The sequence below is a fragment of the Diabrotica virgifera genome, chromosome 7, assembly GCF_917563875.1.
Source record: "Diabrotica virgifera virgifera chromosome 7, PGI_DIABVI_V3a".
In the NCBI taxonomy this organism is placed as follows: domain Eukaryota; kingdom Metazoa; phylum Arthropoda; class Insecta; order Coleoptera; family Chrysomelidae; genus Diabrotica; species Diabrotica virgifera.
This window is the reverse complement of record NC_065449.1, coordinates 26,195,203-26,217,551: the sequence shown is the minus strand read 5'-3', so window position 1 is coordinate 26,217,551 and position 22,349 is coordinate 26,195,203. Positions and strand designations below refer to the sequence as shown.

The window sequence follows — 22,349 nt, the reverse complement described above, 5'->3', positions numbered from 1 at the left end:
GTTAATAGATCTTCCGTTAATTATTATTCCTTTACTTTCAGATAGTAATGCTTCTTTAAAAATGGTTTCACTATTTGCAATAAAGAGTAATGGAGACATAATACATCCCTGCCTTACTCCTCTCCTGATTTCAATTTATGGACTGGATTCGTTATCTATTACAATTTGAGCTCTTTGATTCCAGTAAAGGTTTGTTATTATTCGTAATATTTTTGTCTATGTTTTTTGTCTTTAGAATTTGGACAAATTTTTCATGTCTTTCTTTGTCAAATGCTTTCTCAAGATCAACGTAACAAATATCATCCATATTCATGTCCATCCATCTTTGAGCTAACATATTAAAAGCAAATAACGCCTCTCTGGTTCCTAGTCCGTTTCTGAACCCAAACTGACTATCATCTATTCCTTCTTCCAGTCTTTTATTTATACCAGTATGTATTATTTTCAAGCATAATTTGAGAATGTGACTTATTAATGATATTGTTCTGTATTCACTGCAATCTTTAGCGTTTGTATTTTAGGGATAGCACAAAATGGGGGGGGGGGATTAAAGGAATAAAACTCCATTAAATTTTTATGGGGTGTGTACAAATTTCACTCTTATTTTTTTAAAGATGTTCCTGCTATAAGAAAGCCACATATCCATTTTCAATAAAAAATCTCTAAGAGTGTTCGATATATGGAAAAAATCGATTTTAAATTTGTAACTTCAAAGGACTGTAACTTATTTTATGTGCACATTTTGTACTAAGGTAAGTTAAGTTCGATTGATCTATTTTTGATCCCAGAATATGTGATTTAATTTATGACCTGGATTTTTGTTACTTTCTGTATATTCAATAAAAAGTTACCTCAGTCTGGTAGACATTTTCGCGTTTGGCAATATGTTTAATTTACAGAAAGGGTCTGACAGGCCGGCCATGTCCATTGTTATTACATTTTTGGCTCTATAGACGGTGCAGTAAAGGGTACTTGTCTCTTGGTCGTAGGTGAGTGACAATTCGATTATTCCCATGGACGTATCTGCTGATTTTTCGTCGGTGTAGGTCTGAAAATTCAATTAAAATATTTTATCAAGATATTTGGAGTATGTAACCAGAAAGAAGAAGATTTTCTGTTGGAGTGAATGCACAGAGAGTGATAAACTCCAACAGAAGTAGGAAAAAGAAGATCTACTTAATGTAGCCAAAGGAACAACAATGTGGCTTCTGCGTTGAAGAAGCTGAAGTCTCAAATACTACTTTGCAGTAGTACTTGTATGGAAAGATGCTAAGACGAAGAGTATAGAATTTATATAGGACTGAAGATGAAAATTATGAATAGATGGATGTAACTTGAATAGATAGCTCAATATGCAAGAGAATGGCCACTTGACACTCAAGGAAGGATTCGGCCAATTTGCACGGCTATTTCTGGCTGGACAATAAATTAAAGGAAATGTCAATGATGGCTAGAAAAGAAGATATTAAGACAATGTTCACAAAGTAGATAGGGTAAATATAATAATATAATGAAAATAGAACAAATTTTTGGGCGCCAGAAGAAGGATAACTGGGTTAACCCTCTTCCAGGTATTCTACGCTGCTATAGAGTATATTAAATTTAAAAATAAAAGTATATTAAATGTACAAATATAAAGGAGTAATATGAGAAAAAAAAAGTATGCACAATAAATATAAATTTATTAAATTTAACTACTAGATGTTCACAATCTCCGAGTTAAGACAAGTAACTAGTCTGTGACTCTAAAATGACAAAAAAATGATACTAGTGAAAGTCAATTACAAAATTATCACACAAATGTGATCTAAGAATAATCTTAATAAGGTTAGAAAATCTAAAGAAGGGTACCTCTAATACAGAAAGTACAACTTACACCTAGGTTAGTAGAACCTTCACCAAATAATAATTGTACGTTTATAATACGTACACCTTAATTAAATACTACCTGATATCGTAAATAATATATAAATAACTCAATGTGAGTTGGACAGGCACAAGGCTTTATCGAATAAATAAACCTACGGTTGGATACAACAGATCCTTTTCTAACTCGTAGTTTATAATAATAATAGCAAGTGAAACCAGAAACAATTCTGAGGGAATAGAGTCCAGAAGTTCATAGGAATTTAATAAGTTAAAGTTAAAATAAAGTTAATAATTGAAATTTTGAATAATATTTGAAGTTAATTTTGAAAAATCTAATTCAACCTATACTAAAATAATGAAATGAGTTTAAATAATTATATAAAAATGGAAACCAGCATAAAAATAATCAAAATATGAGTACCGACTACTATTGTAGGGGAAAATATCTGAGCTCAGAGATCTTTACCTTAGATATTGCAGAGTATTGGGGAACGCTATTAATTAAATATTATGTTGTTAAGGAAAAAATACCATAAAAATATACAACAGGAAAAATATGTGTGCAATTGAACTATAAAAATGTACTAAATATCACAAAAACAGTCTGTCTTTACTAAGAGCACAGTAAATGTTCCCAAACAAACCCCTTTTACACAATCTTCGAGTTGATGTAAGGAGCACCCAAGGGTGCTAACTCTCGCTAGCAGCTGTCCTGCTGGAGGTACAGGAGAGGAAGACTGGTAGAAAGCAGCTGAAGGTACTCAAGACTGGTGGAAAGCAGCTGGAGGTACTCAAACGAAAATGTGGGGAAATAATCCAGGCTGGTCGCCTAGTGATTGTTTCTCTCAGTGTGGTCTGGCCTTGGTGTTGTTGTTAGGTGACCTTAAGATTTCATGGTAGGTGCTAAAAAAAACACAGTGTGGTGTTACTACCAATCTACCAATGTCAAAAAAAAAGAAGCAAGAGATACGAGGAAGTGTTTTTATTCCTATGGGAATAAGAAGAAATAGGTCATTAAGTCCAAAAACTTGAATGACTAGACAGCTTGACCTTTTATCAAGTTGTTATCAGATGACCTTGGTCAAATAAAACATGTAATTTCCAATTTAAATACAAAATATAATTACTGTGGAACAATATTTTATTATAATATATACACAGGTCTATAGATAAATTATACAAGGATGAAATATAGTATGACTAGGCAATGGATACTTATAGGAGATCTGTAGACTTGAAAGGAATATAAAAAATTGAGTTTAAATTAGCTCTATTTTTCAACTGGAAGCACAAATTAACAACTAACATTCAATTATCTCTAGATGAGTTTGATCCATGAAAATAAACCATAAAAACCATGAAAACAGACTATGTGAAACTTAATTAGCAAATGTCAAGGACTTCCAAAATGGCTGAATAAAATAATTAATAAATGTGTATTTACCGGGGCGGAACTCATTGTATATAATATTCTCCAAAATTCTTCAACTTCACTGTTCACTGCTGGATAACTTCACTATAGTATTTATGGTAATCTTTAATACATTTGGAACTTTGAATTATAGGTGAATAATTTCGTTCAAACGACCCCGCAACGCTACCTAGACCGTACACTGGAGAACAATGGCCCGTTCACGGCCTTCAGTTACCAGCTGAAATTCTTCGTACCCCTCTCCTAATCATTAACTGTCAACGCGAGGGAACCAAGGTTGCCACGTTTAAATGTGAAATCAGTAAGCATTTAACAATTATGTGTTTGCTTTACGTTGTATCTTAATAAACATTGAAAGAAATTAATCCCGAAAATATTTAAATAATATTTTCAATGATTAAATATTATCTTCCCAACAATACTTGATTCTATAAGGGGCGGAACGCCACAAGTATTCATTTGAAATTAAAGAAAAAAATTTTAAGTTTAAGTTTTAATGTAACACCCACCTAATATCACCTTGGGCTACACATTGGGCTACATAGCTCTGACTACCAGAGGCTAGCCTGAGAGAAGAGTGATGGAATATATGATTATTAACCTACTTTTGTACACGTTGTAACGCTTTTACGTTTTCTCGAATAAATAGTTTAAATGTTGTCACATCATGTATCACATGATTTTCACAGTTTTGGTAAATTCGAACCCAGGGAAACAAATATCCCTTTACAACTGGCGCCCACCGCGTAACCTTAACGTGTGAAATGAGTTCAAAATAGGACTAATTCGACAATTCGTGTAAGACTCTTGTGCAATCTACGTCGTGGGAACATTATGTCTTCCACATATTGCAGTCAAGATCGTGTCGTTTGTGCAAATCGTTTGTCTTGTGCAACCTTACATCGTGGAAACAGTGTGTCTTCCGGATATTGCAGTCAAGACGAAATTAAGTATAGGTTAATCAAAAGAACTGTAAGTACACTTTTATGAATACATATCCCCTTCGGTCAAAGTAATCAAAAGCAGCTGCTAGCCCTTCAGAAGACAATTCTACAGCGGAGATTGCATCAGTTACACTTACAAACGATCAATTCCAAGAATTATTGCAAAAATTGGCAGTGACTACTCAACCATCGCCCGTGCATCAAGCCGGCAACTTATCAAAATGCTGTTCGCGATTCGACGGATCTAAAAATTCGGACGTAAACGCTTTTCTAGACGCGGTCACTATCTTTAAAGACTGTTCGCAGGTATCGGAAGAAAATGCGTTGAAAGGAATCCCAATGCTGCTAGAGGGTTTTGCTGCAAACTGGTACCAAGGCGTTAAAACTACGGTTAACTTCTACGTACTACATTCGGTCCACAAAAACCCGCATATCGCGTGTATAAAGAACTTTTTAAAAATGAGCAAGACTCACGTACCGCTAGTGATATATTTATTTGTAAAGCTCGCGCTATACTAGCACAACTACCTGAAAATAAGCTAACAGAACATGTACAACTAGACATGGTTTACGGTCTGCTTCATAAAAAAATTCGTGAAAAAGTCCCTCATGACAAAGTAAAATCTTTTAACGAACTTCTAACTCAAACATGGTTACTAGAAGAAACTTTTGATTATGACACCGAGTCTAAACAAATTAAAGATACGTACTAAGAAAGTTCGATGTGCTTATTGTAAAAACATAGGTCATTAAAAGATGAATGTAGGAAATTAGCAGCGGTAACAGCAAAAGACACCGATTCCGACAAAGCTTACTTGCCAAAAACGTCACAAAATTCAAATTTTACAAAATCTCAGTCTGTTAATGCGCCTACGCAGAACTCTATTGCATGCTATCGATGTAAAACTCCAGGATACGTTTTAATCAACTGTCCTAAGTGTTCTAAAAATGCTCAATCAACCTCCTTTTCTTCTTTTACCACATCTGAGTTTCTATTAGCCGAAATTGACAATGACAATCATGTCTTGAATGTTCAACCTTCACAATCCAAACCTATTGTTTGTGCCCGTTGTAATACTTTTACTTTTTTTTGTCGAATAAATAATTAAATGTTTGTCTGATTTTCACAGTTTTGGTATTGATAAATTCGAACCCAGGGAAACAAATGTCTTCCCTTACAATTAAAAGTAATATCAAAAATAAAGTTATTGGGACCAAACTTCTGGTAACACCTTCGTGGTTTCTAAAATTTAATCTAAATATTTGCATCTCACTTCCCGCCTGTCCAGCTGGTAAATTTCCAGCGAAGATTAGTCCCCCATACTCAGAATATGAGTAAAACTAATAAAAATAAATAATTACTTCGTTGTAAAACAAAAACAAAAGCCGTCTTATTTTTGGTTAGTTCAGAGAGCACCAAAAACACTCTGACCGGTTTCAATCCTTGTTAGAACTTCCTCAGAGGGCGCATATTTGACTCTCTCTGAACAACCAAACTTCGGGCGGCCAGCATCTATTCACAACAAAATAACCTGATGGTGTGAGTGTCATAGCGACATCTGCTAAAGATAATAGTTTTATTTTTGACATTATTTTTAATTTTATTAAAAGTAAAACTTACACTTGTCTTTAGCAGATGTCGCTACGATATCCACACCATCAAGTTATTTCGTTGTGAATCGATTCTGGCCACCCGAAGTTTGGTTGTTCAGAGATAATTAAATATGCGCTCTCTGAGGAAATCCTAACAAGGATTGATACCGGTCAGGGTGCTTTTGGTGCTCTCTGAACTAACCAAAAATAAGATGGCTCTTGTTTTCGTTTTGCAACGAAATAATTATTTATTTACAAAAATTATAATATAAAATTCTTAAAGTGATTATTAAAATCATTTATAATCGCTCGTAGATAAAACCAAAAGCAGAAATTTAAAGAAGCAGTGATCTATCACAATACCTCAAAGAAGCGAGAGAGATAGGACAAACTTCCTACATAAGGAACAACAGATTAAAGATAATATCCCAAAAATAAATAAAGCAAGGGCCAATTATATTCAAAACCATCAATATGAAGACCGGGTAAACGAAAGCGAAGACTTTACACGAAATGAACAGACGTCTTGTTTCTCTTTCACGTCTTTTACTATCCTTCTCTCCTTTATTCTCCTCTTTTTCCATTTCTTTTATGACATATTTGCATATCTATTAGTATCTGTTAAATCCTTTTTAATGTAAGATCCATGCTCAGTTATTTCAACACTTTGAGGTCGTGTGGTTTCTTCCAAATAAAAATTATTATTGTATCCGCAAAATATTTTATAAATGTAGTCCTTTGATTTCTTCTATGCGGAGTCAAGTTTTGAAAAGAATAGATCTTAAGCTCGATGCACATTTGCCTGTTTTCAAGTTACGTGCACTTTGCAAGCAAGCTGCTTGTTTTCAAGCCAAGTGTCCCGTCGATACACATTTGAGCGTTTTTTCCGGGTCAATATACGCCAGAAATAATCATCTCTATATCTACGTTTAAATGCATCGCGCGCTCAACGTGTACTGAATGATTGACCAACACAGACTGCCAAACCGCTTGACTTATTTTCAAGCCGCGTGCACGTGGTGGAGCAGAAACTGGAGTGCTTTGGGTCCACGCAGCTTGCAAGTCGCTTGCACGATGCGACTCAGCTCGAGTGTGCAGTGCCTGAATACAACTAGTGATGTAAGAAGAGACTATTCTCGAGAACGAGATTATTCTCGGCCACGAAATTCTCAGCGAGAATATTCTCGGGCAGAAAATTATTTTCGAGAATTTTCTATATTGTTTTTGCCAATTCACCTAGTATATTTTTTGCATCCCAAACATTATTATTCTTCAAGCTCAAACACCTACTTGCCGCTCTGCTCATGAAATGCTTTTTCGCTTTCACGCGATTTTAGATCAAATCCACGAAAATCTGAGTAGCCGAGGCTGGGGAATCCCATGAACCACTAGCTAGGGTGTTTGCAGTGTCAGTATTTATTGTTTTGGTGCTATATTAACGTGCAAATCTTTAGAATGAATCGAAGTATAGCATAATTTACTAAAAAACCTAAAACGCTCACTATACTACTAGCGAAGTAGATCGAAGTTCAGCGAGTACCAGAGTGTAGACAGGTTGTTCATGCGACTTTGCTGAGTCTCGGCCTACTTGCATTCTGTGGCGGTTTTTGAGACAAAGCCAAAGGAACCGAAGTCCTTATCGGCCGGCGTGAATGTGTTCCTTGAGAAGTAGAATGAGTGTGTAGTGACAGGTGTTTCGGACTTCGGTGAACTTTCCCGAAGTAACTTCGCGAGAGTGTGGTGCTCGCTTTAAAAGGAATATATGGAATTACTGTAAAATTAAAAGTGTACAAGGTAAAACAAGTACTTTTGCAAATTTTGTGATAGTCAATAGTTAAAAAATACAACAAGAATGACAAAACGTTTAGTAAAATGTGTTAAATGTCCGGTAGGAGCGAGACAATTATTTGAAAAGGGTCAACAGAAACATTCATCAACTGCTTTTCAGCCAACACAGTTGTTAGGTTCATCCAATGACGGTAAGCATGCCTTCATCCAGTGCATCGACTGAAAGAAGTTTCAGTACTTATCGTTTTTTCCACTCCTCTAAAAGAAATCGGCTTACTGGTGAACGGGCTGATAAGGTAACTTTCATTGCTCACAATTTAAAATTGTTAGACGTAGACCAATCCATGACTGATGACTGAGCTGACGACTAGTGAAAAATAAAATCCCACAACTTCGCATCAGTACATTGAAATGCAGAATGTAGATGACCAGGATGAGCTAATGATAGAAATAGATTCTGAATCTGAGGCCTCATATTTTTCAGATTAGCTCACCACATCCGGTATTTGCTGTTAAGAAAATTTCATTTGTTTTTTGTCAAATAAATTTTGTTTTCTGTTGTTTTTGTATTTTCTTAAATTTAAAGAACACTGTTGTTCCGTCTCATAATTTTGTATATAATTTAGTGATTTTTAATATCCTATTTCGTCTTTAACAATATCCATAAGCGCGTCATAAGGTTCATTTTCAGAAAATTCTCCATATCGAGAATATTCTCGGGAATATTCTCCGATTTTTCATTTTCGAGAATTTTACAACACTAAATACAACACTTCCGGACCGCCAGCAATCGCACGCAGCTTGTTCGCAGCATGCACGTGGCTTAAAAAGACGCAAATGTGCATCGAGCTTTAGGCCGTCCGCACATGGGTTGACGCTCGAAGTAATCGACTCGATTCCAATCGCGTAGATCTCTCCCCGTCACTTAAGTTCCTTCGTTGTGGCATTCAGCTCCGTAGACGAGGCGTGTAGGATTGCAAACCTCCTCGTTTGATACGACTTTGCGATTGGTAGCGCAGGAGAAATTTCGAGTGAGACGCACGTTTTCAGTCATTATTTTATTTGTTTCCTTCGTTTTTTGTTGATTTTTGCGCTGATTTAAACTTTAGTTTTTTTAAAGATCAGTGAATGTTATGTTCGTTGACTGTAGTACTATTAGCTTTGTGGAAATACACACACTCAAAAATGTTTTGTATATTATCTGTAACGCCACTGAACGTTTCTCATTTGAATTTTTTTGCACTGATTTTTTTTGTCTACTAAAATAATGTATTTTATTGCTTGTTTTTTGTTTCTTAATCGTCGCAAAGATTCTCAGTATTCATATTGCGTTCATCAGTTTTCGAAAACCGATATTTGTAAAAATTGGTTTGCGTTTTATTCACTTTGTAGTGAACAATATGAATAGACAAGTGATATCCGAGTTCAACAGAGCTAGAATCGTTACTTTGATTGAGGAAGGCCACACACAAGTCGGCGTTGCTGTCCGGGTTGGAGTTAATCAGAGTGATGTGTCTCGGATTGTGAAAAAATATCGAGAGACGAATTCTGTTAGCGATCGTCCAAAAAGCGGAAGACCCAGAATTACTACCAATGTCCAAGAACGCTTTTTAACGTTAACTGCCCGGAGAAACCCCTCTATGACTGCCCCAGCTATTAGAAAAGAGCTTCAGCAAGCTCATAATATTGTAATTTGCGATTAAACTATTAGAAACAGGTTACATTCGGCGAATTTATTTACAAGAAGACCATTGTTTGTACCAAAGCTTACGTTAGAGCAGAAAAGGACTCGACTGGAATGGGCCAATGAACATTTACAATGGCATGACAACAGATGGGGAAACGTGTTATTTTCTGATGAAACCAAAATTAGCCTTTTGTCGGATAATCGCCGAATTAGGATTTGGAGGAACCCAAATCGACAGGATAGACTTATCCAAGCTGTCCAAAGAGTCCCATATCAAGGTGGCTCCATAATGTTTTGGGGCGGCATCATGCTAAATAATAAAACTCCTTTAATTCCTATTGTTGGTAACATGAATGGACAAATTTATATTGATACCATTCTTAGGCCTGTTGTACGCTGGTGGCGAGGACCTGTTGGTCCAGAATTTATTTTTATGGACGACAATGCGCCTCCCCATCGTACGAGACATGTGGCAGATTTTTTAGAGACAGAAGATATCGTCAGATTACAATGGCCACCTTGCTCACCTGACCTCAATCGGATTGAGCACGGATGGGATATGCTCAAAAGAAAAATTCAGTCCCGGCAGCCACCCCCAAGGACACTACAAGACCTTAGAATAGCAGCCATTGAAGAATGGGGTACCATGGACCAGAACTACATTAATACACTTATAAGAAGCATGGGACATCGCATTCAGTCTTGCATTGATGCAAGAGGTGGAAATACGGCATATTAAGTATTAGTTCCTATATCTGTACAAATTTAAAAAAATATATTTATAATACATATTATAAATAATAATAATAAATTGTTAATCCTTTAAATTTTGTTTATTGTTTTTTTCAAAACATACAATTTTATATATATATATATATATATATATATATATATATATATATATATATAATAAAGTATTTTGTTAAAAAAAAATAGATTTCACCAGATTTGGTGGATAATTTTGAAAATATTACATTATGCAAAACATTTTTTAGTGTGTGCATATTGTTTGTATAGTCCGTCTAGAAAATATCCGAAATTTTATATTTTTCCTAATTTTAAGAGATTTCCTTTATGTAACATTTTAAGATATAAGTAATGCATCAAGTAGGTTGTGCCGATAGTAGGTTATGGACAAAATCGCATGACAACACCATCTGTCAAATATTGTTGTTTGTACACAGACTTAAGATATGTAAAATAATGTCGCAAGTAGATAAAAGAAAAGTGGTGGAATATTTGTATAGAAAGGGTGTCCGGAGCGTTAAAAAATTAGTGCGATTGACTGAACTCGGAAAAAGTGCAGTGTATGAGACAATTAAGAGGATAAAAAATGGTATAGATATGAGACATAGACCAGTTTCGGGTAGACCGCGTAAGATTCGCGGAAACAATTTAAATGCTTTAGTGACTTTAGGACGACAAAATTCGCGCCTAGGGCTTCGAAAATTAGCGAACAGATTTGGAAATCAACGAAGAATAAAAGTGTGCCCAGAAACTGTCCGCATGTCACTGAAAAAGCAAGGCTACATATCAAGGAATCCAAAAAAATCCCTACAATGACACCTCTGCAAAGGCAACGAAGAATAGATTTTTGTCAACGTTTTCGAGAAGATACTTTTAATAATGTCTTTATAACTGATGAAAGTTGTTTCCAGCTTGGTGCAAATCATCTAAAAGTCCTATCAAGAGAAAATGTTACCGTTCAAATTTCCAAATTTCCCACTAAAATAATGGTTTGGGGAGCAGTATCTCAGCGTGGTGCTACACATCCTAAATGGGTTTCTTCTTGAAACGGCTCATGTTTTATATCCAGAGGGGTGGCGTTTTCAGCAAGATAATGCAAGATGTCATACTTCTGCTTATGCTCAAGTTTGGATGCAAGAACACGAATTGGCAACAATTCCGTGGCCAGCAGCATCTCCAGATCTTAGCCCCATTGAAAGCATATGGGGACTGATGAAGATTGAAATGGAACGAGCAGCGCCACCAGATTAAGGTTTGATTCGGTCAGTTTTACAGGCCTGGAACACCAAATTATGGCCTTGACCTAGTTTCGGGTGTACCTGGACGTTTAGTTAAGTGTTTAGATTTAAATGGAGGTTGTATAAGTAAATGAGATGAATTATTTGTTGAAATTTTATATTTCAAGTGATAGAAATAAATACCGTAAAATTATAATTCTGCTTTCTTTTTTCCGGATACTTTCTAGACGGACTATAATATAAAATTCTGAAAACATTGAACTTCTGTTTCTAGGTGTTTATTATAAATTTTATTGGAGAAGTAGAAAAATGCCCTCAATTGTATAATGCTCATTGTATACAAATTATACTAAAAATGTAACAATACCGTACTTTTCACAGATCGAAATAGTCATTTTGGTTGATATATAAAAAATGCGTTCTTCCTAGTTGGAAGATGTGAGCAAACTGAATCGACTAGTGTGCTGAGAGCAATAGCTTGTGCCGCAGGGTTCGTCCAAGATGAGCAATACACGCGAACTTCGAGACGCGTCTTCGATCGACCCATGTGCGGACGGTCTTAGTGTTTTCGTTGCTTTAAATGTTGTGCTGTGATGTTGTACTTATTCTTTTTAGTTTTTCGAATAAGCTTTTTACATAATATGCAATGTTGTTGTTTTCTTCAAATCCCTTCTAGCAGGCTTTTGTGGATCATTCTTGATGTTTTGTTGTTTTCATTATTAAATCTTGTGAAATTATGTATTTATAAATGACAATAAATAATAATTTTTGGCTAAAATCTTATTTAGCTTATTTTTCTTCCTGAAATGCATTTTCGTTGAAATTGGACTAAAAATTATAGTAAGCTTTTTGACTAATTTATATGAAATAAAATTAATATTGTTTCACACTATACAGACTCGTTTTGTTCACACTATACTACATAAGTACAATATGTTTCTAGTGAATGAAATACAATAATAAAATATGCTTGTTACATATGATTCTAGATTTAAAAACTGCATAATTCTAATTAGCTCCGAGCAAACCTTCCGACAACTGAGCACTTTCATCTCGTTAAAACTTGCCATGCTCATCTGAACCTAAAATCGTATAAAATACAGATGTGTACCTGTGCACGTGTTGGTATACAACATGATAATAAATGAAAGTTTGAACACACGTAAACATAGTTACTATAGAGTCATATTTTTTAAATTTAATTTTTCTGCATATTTAAAATTTGCTATCTTCTCTCGAATTTTCCTTTGACGACCATTTAATTAAAGTATAGCTCTGTGCACCGAATCCTTCGCCGCAGTTCACTCGTTAGTCAATATTTTTAATTAACATCACTCAGTGCAAAAAATACTAGAATCGATACATTGCCACTCTAGTTCAGAGAAATAAGGAAAAAAAATATTCTGTTGGTGACACAACCCCCTCCAGGCCGAAACCAAATTTTTTGTGTAGTATGGACTATGGACATCTATATTAATAACCTATATGTGTCCTGCAGCCGATTTTGATGATATACATAGTTATAAACAAATGAAGATCAAAAAACGGTAAAATTTTGCTTTTTTCATCTATAACCAAAAAGTTAAGTATCTTAAACAAATTTGAGAGTGAGAAACTCATAAATCGTATAAAAAACTTCAATATGGCGTTCGCTGAATATGTCTGTCCTTATTGGTTGCTTAGAAAATTGCAAAATAAATCATAAATTTTGAGTTTTTATAAATATTCATAACTTATGTAAAAATTAACTTAGAATGTCCTTATTCCACGGAATGCTGAGACCTCTGGTGCTTAAAGCATACCCTAAATTTCAAAGCAATTGGTCAAATAGTTTAAAATGTGTTTGATTTGTTTTTCCCAAATTATTTTTTTTTTGCAACGCTATAAGTCAGAAAATGATACACACTATTAATTACACTAATTACACTAATACTTTGGATAGTTTATGAAAGAATATTTATACTATTAACTTAATTAAAAAAAATCACAAAAAATAACTCTAAATACTGCAAAATTATCTTGCAAAAACAGGTGAATTAAAAAATGGGGGGCTAACTTCGTCCCTAATTGTCCTAGCACAATTGTTTTTCTTTCTAAATGTGTATAAAAATTCAGTCTTTCCAAATATGAAAAAATAAATTTTCTATGGGTAATGGTTAAAAAGTTATTCTAATTGTTTATAAGTAAGCAAAAAATCGACGTTTTCTTGCAAAATAATTTTACACTGTTTAAAATTACTTTTTGTCATTTTTTTTAATTAAGTCAATAGTATAAATGTTCTTCCATAATCTGTCAGAAGTCTTACTATAACCTCATAATATTCTGACTTATAGTGTTACAAAAAAAAATGAATTTGGAATAAACAAATTAAATAACTTTTAAACTATTTGACCAATTGCTTTGAAATTTAAAATATAATTTAAGCACCAGAAGTCTCAGCAATTCGTGTAATAAGAAGGTTCTTAGTTAATTGTTACATAAGTTATGAATATTTATAAAAATTCAAAATTTATGATTTTTTTTGCAATTTTCTAAGCAACCAATAAGGATACACATATTCAGCGAACGCCATATTGAAATTTTTTAGACGATTTATGAGTTTCTTACTGTTTAAAATGCTTAACTTGTTTTGATGTAAAATGTAAAATAAAATTTGATGAGTTTTAGGAGGTAGTTATTACGCATTTTTTTACATACAATTAAGTATTTTGTATTCATCATTGGCGCGCCTACGGGTAATGATCTGAATTTTTTTAAAGAAAAAAATAGTACGCCACTGAGATATTTCGAATTAAAAATTATTTTTAAATTCCACTTCTAATTTATGATAAAAAACCTTTCTTGACTTTTTTTCATTTGGTGCACCGTTTTTATGCAGAAAAATAAAACATCTTGACGCATATTTTTCATTTTTTGAATACATTATCAAGAAATATCCAATAATAATACTAAACTGGAACAATAACAGAAAATATTACTAATAAAATTTTAACTAAGTCAAGAGCTACAACCATTGTTAAAAAGACCTCCTTTAGAGGTTATAGAAGAATTTTATATTCATCATTGGCGCGCGTACGGGTAATGGTCTGAATTTTTTTAAGAGAAAAATAGTACGCCACTGGGATATATCTAATTAAAAATTATTTTTAAATTGCTGCTTCAATTTACGACAAAAAATCTTTCTTACCTTTTTTGCATATTTGGCGCCGTTTTTATGTAAAAAAAATAAAACATCTTAACGTTTACAAAGTATTTGAACTAAGTTTCTATGCATATGGAAACTACCTCGAATACTTTGTAAGCGTTAAGATGTTTTATTTTTTTGTATAAAAACGGCGCCTCGTATGAAAAAAAAAGGGTAAGAAAGATTTTTTGTCGCAAATTTAACGATAAATTCAAAAATGATTTTTAGTTTGACATATCTCAGTGGCATACTATTTTTTCTTCAAAAAATTCAGACCATTACCCGTACGCGCGCCAATGATGAATATAAAATTCTTCTCTTACCTGTAAAGGAGATCATTTTAAACATTTTTGCAGCTTTGCAGCTAGTTGAAATCTTATTAGTAATATTTTTTGTTATTGTTGTAGTTTAGTATTATTATATTGGATAGTTCTTCATGATGTATTAAGAAATGAAAAATACGCGCCAAGATGTTTTATTTTTCTGCATAAAAACGGTGCATTATATAAAAAAATGGCAAGAAAGGTTTTTATCAAAAATTAAACGTGGAATTTAAAAATAATTTTTAATTTGAAATATCACAGTGGCGTACTATTTTATCTTTAAAAAAATTCAGACTATTACCCGTATGCGGGCCAATGATGAATACAAAATTCTTAATTGTATGTCAAAAAATGCGCAATAGCTACGTCCTAAAACTCACCAAATTTTATTTTCATACCTTAACTGGTTTTAGAGCAATAAATAAATTGGCAGTTTGAAATAAAAATGAAAAAAAAAAACGAAGCATTTGCGGACATATGTTTATAGAGCAAACCGGCATTATTTTTTCATGTAGAATTAGCCCTTAAAATTTTTCATACTTATTTACTAACACCCTGTATATTATAAATATGTCTTCTCATATCGACATTTAAGGAAATGAGATGGCTGATAGTGCTGCAAAACAGGCATCTACATCCAACTTACCCATCTACAACATACAGCTCCAAGAAGACATAAAATCAAAATGCAAAAGGAATATCCAAGGCAAGTTCCAAGAACTTTGGATCACCAAAGATACAAAGCTCAGATAAATACAACCTAATGTTAACACAGAGTCAAGTCCTAATGTCAAGATGTTTTGCTGAAGATGAGGAAGGAATGCGAAGTTATAAAAACCATACAAACGAGAAAATTGGTATATAGTCTGTTCGCTAAACTCAGACGCAACTTTCTAGATATTTTAGTCGGTAATTTTACCAATTTTAGCAAAATTGGCAAAAAATAATTTTTAAATAGCTAATAATCACTAAATATTTAGTAATTTTGCCAATTTTTGCAAAATTGGCAAAAAACAAAAAAGATATCGACTAAAATATCTAGCCAGTTGCGTCTGAGTTTAGCGAACCGACTATATCTAATCCACATAATGAGAGAGGAAGTACTCCCTGCTAAGGCTCATAATTCAAGGAAAAATCTCGGAAAAGGTATAGGATGTAGGAGGATTTCCAGGTGAAATTTGAGGGAGTGGTACGGATGCAGTTCAATAAAATTGTTCAGAGCTGCAGCCAACAAAACCAGGATTGCTGTGAAGGTAGCCAACCTCCAATAGGAGACTGCAAAAAGAAGAATATTAACATCTATTTACTACTAACTTACCTGAACAAAAAGGAGAAAATAACAATACGAAGATTGAGGATTGGACACACACGTTTGACGCACGGTCATCTTATGTCCTCACTAGACCAATAGTTGTTATGCTCCCACTGCAACAATACTTCTATAACCGTCAAGCACATTCTCACAGAATGTCAACACTATTTACCAAGCCAATCGGATTACCAACAATATAAACAATAATTTAAAAGAACTGAACTGTTCAAGCCGACTCAAGAGCCTATTAGACTTCCTAAACACTACCCACACAATTGTTTTGAACAGAATTTTGAAATTGTAATTTATACAGGGTGTCCAGAAACTCTACCGACAAACGAAGACAGGAGCCAAGGTTAGAGAAGAGCTTCCTAAGGGAGCTAGAGCTATTTGAAGATGGCGTCCGGTAATTAGTTTTTCTTAAATACCTCCAGAACGCTTCTATTTAGATAAACGAAAATTGGTACATGTATTTATCTTGCAGAGATAAATCGATTCCATCTATTGCGAATCTCTAGTACCGGTCATAGGCGTCCGTTTTGGGTAGGGCAACGGTTATTTTATCGCATAACTTTTTTGTCTTTAATTTTTAAGCATTTTTGACTCTGGATTATTAAATTGTGAGGTATTTTAGTATTGAAAGGTACTCTTGCTTTAAATCGACACTCGATAGGGTAAACCGTTTTCTAGAAAAACCGATTTGAAATTTTTTCGGTTTTTGAATTTAAAAAAAATTTAAAAAAACTATTTAGAAAAACGAAAACTGGTACGTTTATTTATATTCCAGAGGTAAATCGATTTCATTAATTGATAATTTATAGTACCGGTCATATGCGTCCGTTTTGGGTAGGGCAACGGTTATTTTATCGCATAACTTTTTTGTCTTTAATTTTTAAGCATTTTTGACTCTGGATTATTAAATTGTGAGGTATTTTAGTATTGAAAGGTACTCTTGCTTTAAGTCGACACTCTCGATAGGGTAAACCGTTTTCTAGAAAAACTGATTTGAAATTTTTTCGGTTTTTGAATTTAAAAAAAATTTAAAAAAACTATTTAAAAAAACGAAAACTGGTACGTTTATTTATATTCCAGAGATAAATCGATTTCATTAATTGATAATTTATAGTACCGGTCATATGCGTCCGTTTTGGGTAAGTCAACGGTTATTTTATTGCATAATTTTTTGTCTTTAATTTTTAAGCATTTTTGACAGTAGATTATTAAATTATGACGTATTTTATTACTAAATTTACTCTTGCTTTAAATTGGTGAAATGCACCGTTTTTTTTTTGAAAATTATTCCTAATTTTTTTTTTCAAATTCATAAAACGAAAAATTTTCAAATCGATTTTTCTAGAAAACGGTGTATCCTACCGACTTAAAGCAAGAGTACCTTTTAGTACTAAAATACCTCACAATTAATAATCCAGAGTCAAAAATGCTTGGAAGTGAAATACAAATAAGTTATGCGATAAAATAACTGTTGCCCTACCCAAAACGGACGCCTATGACCGGTACTAGAAATTCGCAGTGGATGGAATCGATTTATCTCTAGAAGATAAATATGCGTACCAATTTTCGTTTTTGCAACTAGAAGCGTTCTGGAGGTATTTAAGAAAAACTAATTACAAGACGCCATCTTCAAAGAGCTCAAGCTCCCTTAGGAAGCATTTTTGGACTAGATGAATTTGGTTAAATTATCTTTAAATTATCTGAGGAATCTCCTGTCTTCGTTTGTCGGTAGAGTTTCTGGACACCCTGTATAAAAACTAAACTTACCCTAAAAACACTGCTGTTGATACTAGATGTACTAGGTGATACTTTTTCGTCCGTTCTAAATTCGGACCAGTTCCAATCCGATAATGACCTAGCAGCCATCGAATCTCGACGAGATGCTTCAAGACTATCTGGGAAGAATAGTAATTACAAGTTAGACGTTTTTTAAGTAACTAACAACTTAATATGCTATAATATGAGGCGTTCAGCGCTAACTACGAAATGCTTAACTTATTGCTTAAAGTAGCTTAACTCATACTCTTTAGACATCCCCACAGTAGCGGCCATGTCACACAAAACACTGAAGAAAGAATTGACCTGAGGCTATGAAAAGACCGACTCCAATTCAGAGATCACATCGAATATCTAGGGGTGGTGTTTAATAAAATACTAAGCTGGAGATAAGATCTGATCATTATCACTCAACAGTAAACAGTATGCAAATGGAGTAATCTGGGGACTTAGAATACTAACCCCCCAGAATGCGATGTTATTATGGTAGTTGCAGGGTTACAACCCCTGGTGATGGGGTTGATTAACTTCGACACACTAAGTCTTCTTCTTCTTCACGTGCCAGATCAGAATTATCCGACGTTGGCGATCACCATTGCGAAGGCTTCTCGATCTTCTGCCATATGGAATAATTGTCTAGCATTTGGTATCTGAGTCCATTCTCGAATGTGTTTTAACCAAGAAACTTGTTTTCTTCCTACACCTCTAGGCCCTCTATTTTGCCTTTAAGGATCAGTTGTAATATTTTATATGGACTTCCCCTCACTATATGTCCCAGATAAGACATTTTTCGATGTTTACCAGTCTTTAGCAGTTCTCTATCTTTGTTGACCCTCCTTAGTACTTCTTCATTAGTTTTCCTTGCTGTTCAAGTTATTTTCAGCATCCGTCTATGAATCCACATTTCCAATGCTTCAATTCTATTCATGATCGATACTTTTAGCGTCCACACTTCTTCACTATACAAAAGTACGGACCAAACATAGCACTTAACCATTCTTTGTCTTAGTTCTAAACTGAGATGATTATTGCAAAGAAATGACTTCATTTTCATAAAAATAGTTTTAGTAATTCTAGGGCCGGCAGACTAAAGCACATAAGTCAAAAAATCCGATTTTTATTTTTGTACATGCACATGTCTATATATTTTTTCTCCACCGACTGACTCAAGCACATACGTCATACACGTATATTTCACATTGATTTTAATTATCGTACTTTTTCAACCTTTCCATTACTATAAATCTTTAGACGTTATAAAGAACATAAGTTGACTTATGTGAAAAAGTACAACTAATATATTCAGCTTTGCTGATTTATAAGCATGACTTAAGTTGTTAGGTACCTCAAGTATATGACGTTATGGTCTTACTTGTTTAAGAATATACAGATATTTAACTTTAGGTACCTACTTAAAACATGGCTAAGAGAGAAGCAATATTCAATGGATATTGGCTAATGGGTACATACAAAAAAAGGTACTTATGTACATGTCATCATCAATAGAGATTAAAGAAAAAGCTTTTCAAAGACAAAGCGAAATAGACCCTGAAAAACAGAAAATTCGTATGAAGACTTATAAATATTTTGTTGTAATAGATGGACTGCGTTAAGCTATTTCTAGGGGGTGGAAATGAAGAAACAGTCTTCAGTAGGTGGTACAAAAATTAATGATATGCGTGGAACAACTGTACCTTAAAATAAAATATCCGATGACAAAAGGAAAGAAATAAAAAACCATACCTTGTCTCTTCCGTCGTAAGCAAGTCACTACACCAAAAAGAGTATATCAAAGAAGTGTTTGCCTTCCCTCCTAACAATCGCCAAAATATATCAACTATTTGTCTATCAAACCTCCTTCAATAAAAACTTACAGCCAAGAATTTAACAAATTAGGATAGTGTTTCAAAAACCCCGTGTTGATACATGCCGCTATATTTGTGATAAGTTTAAAATACAAATTCAACTTTGTCAAGATGAACAAACCAAAACTGAAATAACTTCGCAACATGATAATCCTAAAATGACAGCAGATCCACCTTACGAATCTAAAAAAAACGACACACAGATTTATTAAAATGATAGTACCGTACAAGTGTATACCTACATGTAATTTACAACAGTGTTTACCGACTCCATCATTTACTTATTATGTAGCTTTTTATAAACGTCAGTTGTGGACGTTCAATTTGACCATACATGACAATAAGACCGGAAGAGCTGTATGATATGTATCTTATGAATCTACTCCTGCTCGAGGAGCGAATCAGATTGCATCTTGTCTCTTTAAACAAATCTTCAGACAAATCTACTAATAACACAAGAAGTGTTTTATTTTACCCTGATACCTATGGAGGTCAGAATAGAAATTATCACGAGGGTTCTATGTTTACGTGGGCTGTACATAACTTACAGTTAGAGAGAATCGACCATCAATTTATGCTTCCCGGATATAGCCATTTAGAAGTTGAACCATGGGATAATAGAAAAGAAGAAAAAGAAAACAGAAATCCAAATATATCATCCTCATGACTGGAGTCAACTTATTAGGCCAGCAGTAACAAATTTCAAGTTTTGGAAATACTGACTTTTTGGACTTTTGACTTTGGTATTAAGAAATAAAGATATTGATGGAAAGCAGTTTAAATGGTTGGACAAAAGGTGGCTCCGCTATGATACGGAATTTGGAATGGTATCGTACAAAGACACCTTACAAATGGAATCAGAATTTCACAAGATACATTTAAGACGGAGGGCATCCTTTATGGGTCGCCCCCTAAACGGTCATCAACGGTCATGAACACGTCTAACTTCACGCGCAACTTTGATACATCATTGATTCAATATCTATAATATTCTAAATATTTATTTTTCTTAATATTATGTATCCGAGTTGCTGAGAATATGATAGGTCGTATCCAACTTGGTGCCTATGCTTTTTGGATATATCAAAGTTGCGAGTGTTAGGTTAGGTTATCAAAGTTAGGCGTGTTGATGACAGTTGATCTTTTGGGCCGCACCCATCCTTTATACCTTTCAACATTCCAGTTGTATCACTATTGTCTTTACCTATATCAAAAGAAAAAAAGATGACTGCGTTTCTCTACTAACATTAATACCAAATTAATGTTTTCCATAAATTTTATATAGATTTGTCTAGTAAGGAAAATGTAGCTAATATGGATTTATGGAGGAAAATATTGTATTGTAACAAACTAAAATACTTAGTTGTGCTGTTAGACATAAGTCATTATATGCCTGTGTTCTTTTTAACATAAGTCAGGAAAAACAATTTTCCATACTTTTTTATAGAGTCATACTTAGCTACTAGTAAATATGTTATGCACACTCTCATAAAATGCAATAAATGTTTTTAAGAAATATTTAATTATTTTTTTATACAGTTTTATTCGATTTCTGAAAATCTATATTTTTTGACTTATGTGCTTTAGTCTACCGACCCTACAATTGCTATTCTACGTTTTATTTCTATGTCTGGATCTAGTTGGTCCGTTATCATAGTTCCCAAATAGTACACACTAAGTACTTGTATATATTTATTAACTCACTACGTAATAACAGTAACTAGTTGGTTTTGGATGTTTATTACCTCGTCTGAACTTTAGAGCGAAGTCTGTTTCTGAATAATGTATCTCATACCTTTTCTGGGCGGAGGTAAATTCCTCACCAACCAGTAAAACCATATAATCCTACAGGTATTTTCCTCACCAAATTTAAAGGTTCATATTAATCCGGCAGGTATTTTCCTCACCAACTCACTCAGGTAATAAAATAAAAAGATAGATGTAATTTAAGAATATTTATTATGAAAGAATCCGAAATCCGAATATAAAGTCGTTAATTTCCTTACATTATAATTTCTGGGAAAACCAACTTGAGTTTAAGAAAGTTTAAATTTCTTTTCACTTTCACTTTGTAATACCTAACTACTTGCAATCAAAACAATGTGGAATGCTCTAATAGGTCTGGATCCCGCGTATGAAAAAAAAGTTGATTATTAGCAAGCTGAAAATTTGTTAATAGCTTAAGGGTGTCTAGTCGGATAAACTTGATATATGGGAACACTGGAACAGGGGCAGTTTTAATTATGGAACAGGTTAAAAATTTGGAATGTCTGGCTACGAAAACGTTCCATGTATTTTGTCGGACATAACTTCCAATTATATTGTTACCATTTCATTAAACTCTCATGCAAAGATTAGACTGGTGTTTATTACCAACTGGGCATTTTAATGAGAACATAACAGGAACCATATTGGTTAGTAATAGCAGTCTGATTTTTGCATGAAAGTTTAATGAAAGGGTAACAAATCAATTGGATGTTCTCGTCCGACAAAATACATGGAACCCCTTCGTAATCTGACGTTCCAAATTTTTAAACTGTTCCACAATTAAAACTTCCCCTGTTCCAGTGTTCCCGTAC

At 33.8% G+C, this 22,349-nt stretch overlaps 1 protein-coding gene across 2 annotated transcripts in view; it reads right to left on the bottom strand.

Moving 5' to 3' along the window:
• LOC114328696 (synaptotagmin-C) overlaps nucleotides 1–22,349 on the bottom strand; it is a 239,170-nt gene that overhangs the window by 49,212 nt on the left and 167,609 nt on the right. For both annotated transcript variants that reach the window (XM_050656829.1, XM_028277628.2), the window contains exons 8-9: nucleotides 17,897–18,024; nucleotides 852–1,048 (exon numbers count right to left, since the gene is read on the bottom strand). In XM_050656829.1, the coding sequence (XP_050512786.1) occupies nucleotides 852–1,048; nucleotides 17,897–18,024 (325 nt within the window). The remainder of the gene's footprint in view (nucleotides 1–851; nucleotides 1,049–17,896; nucleotides 18,025–22,349) is intronic.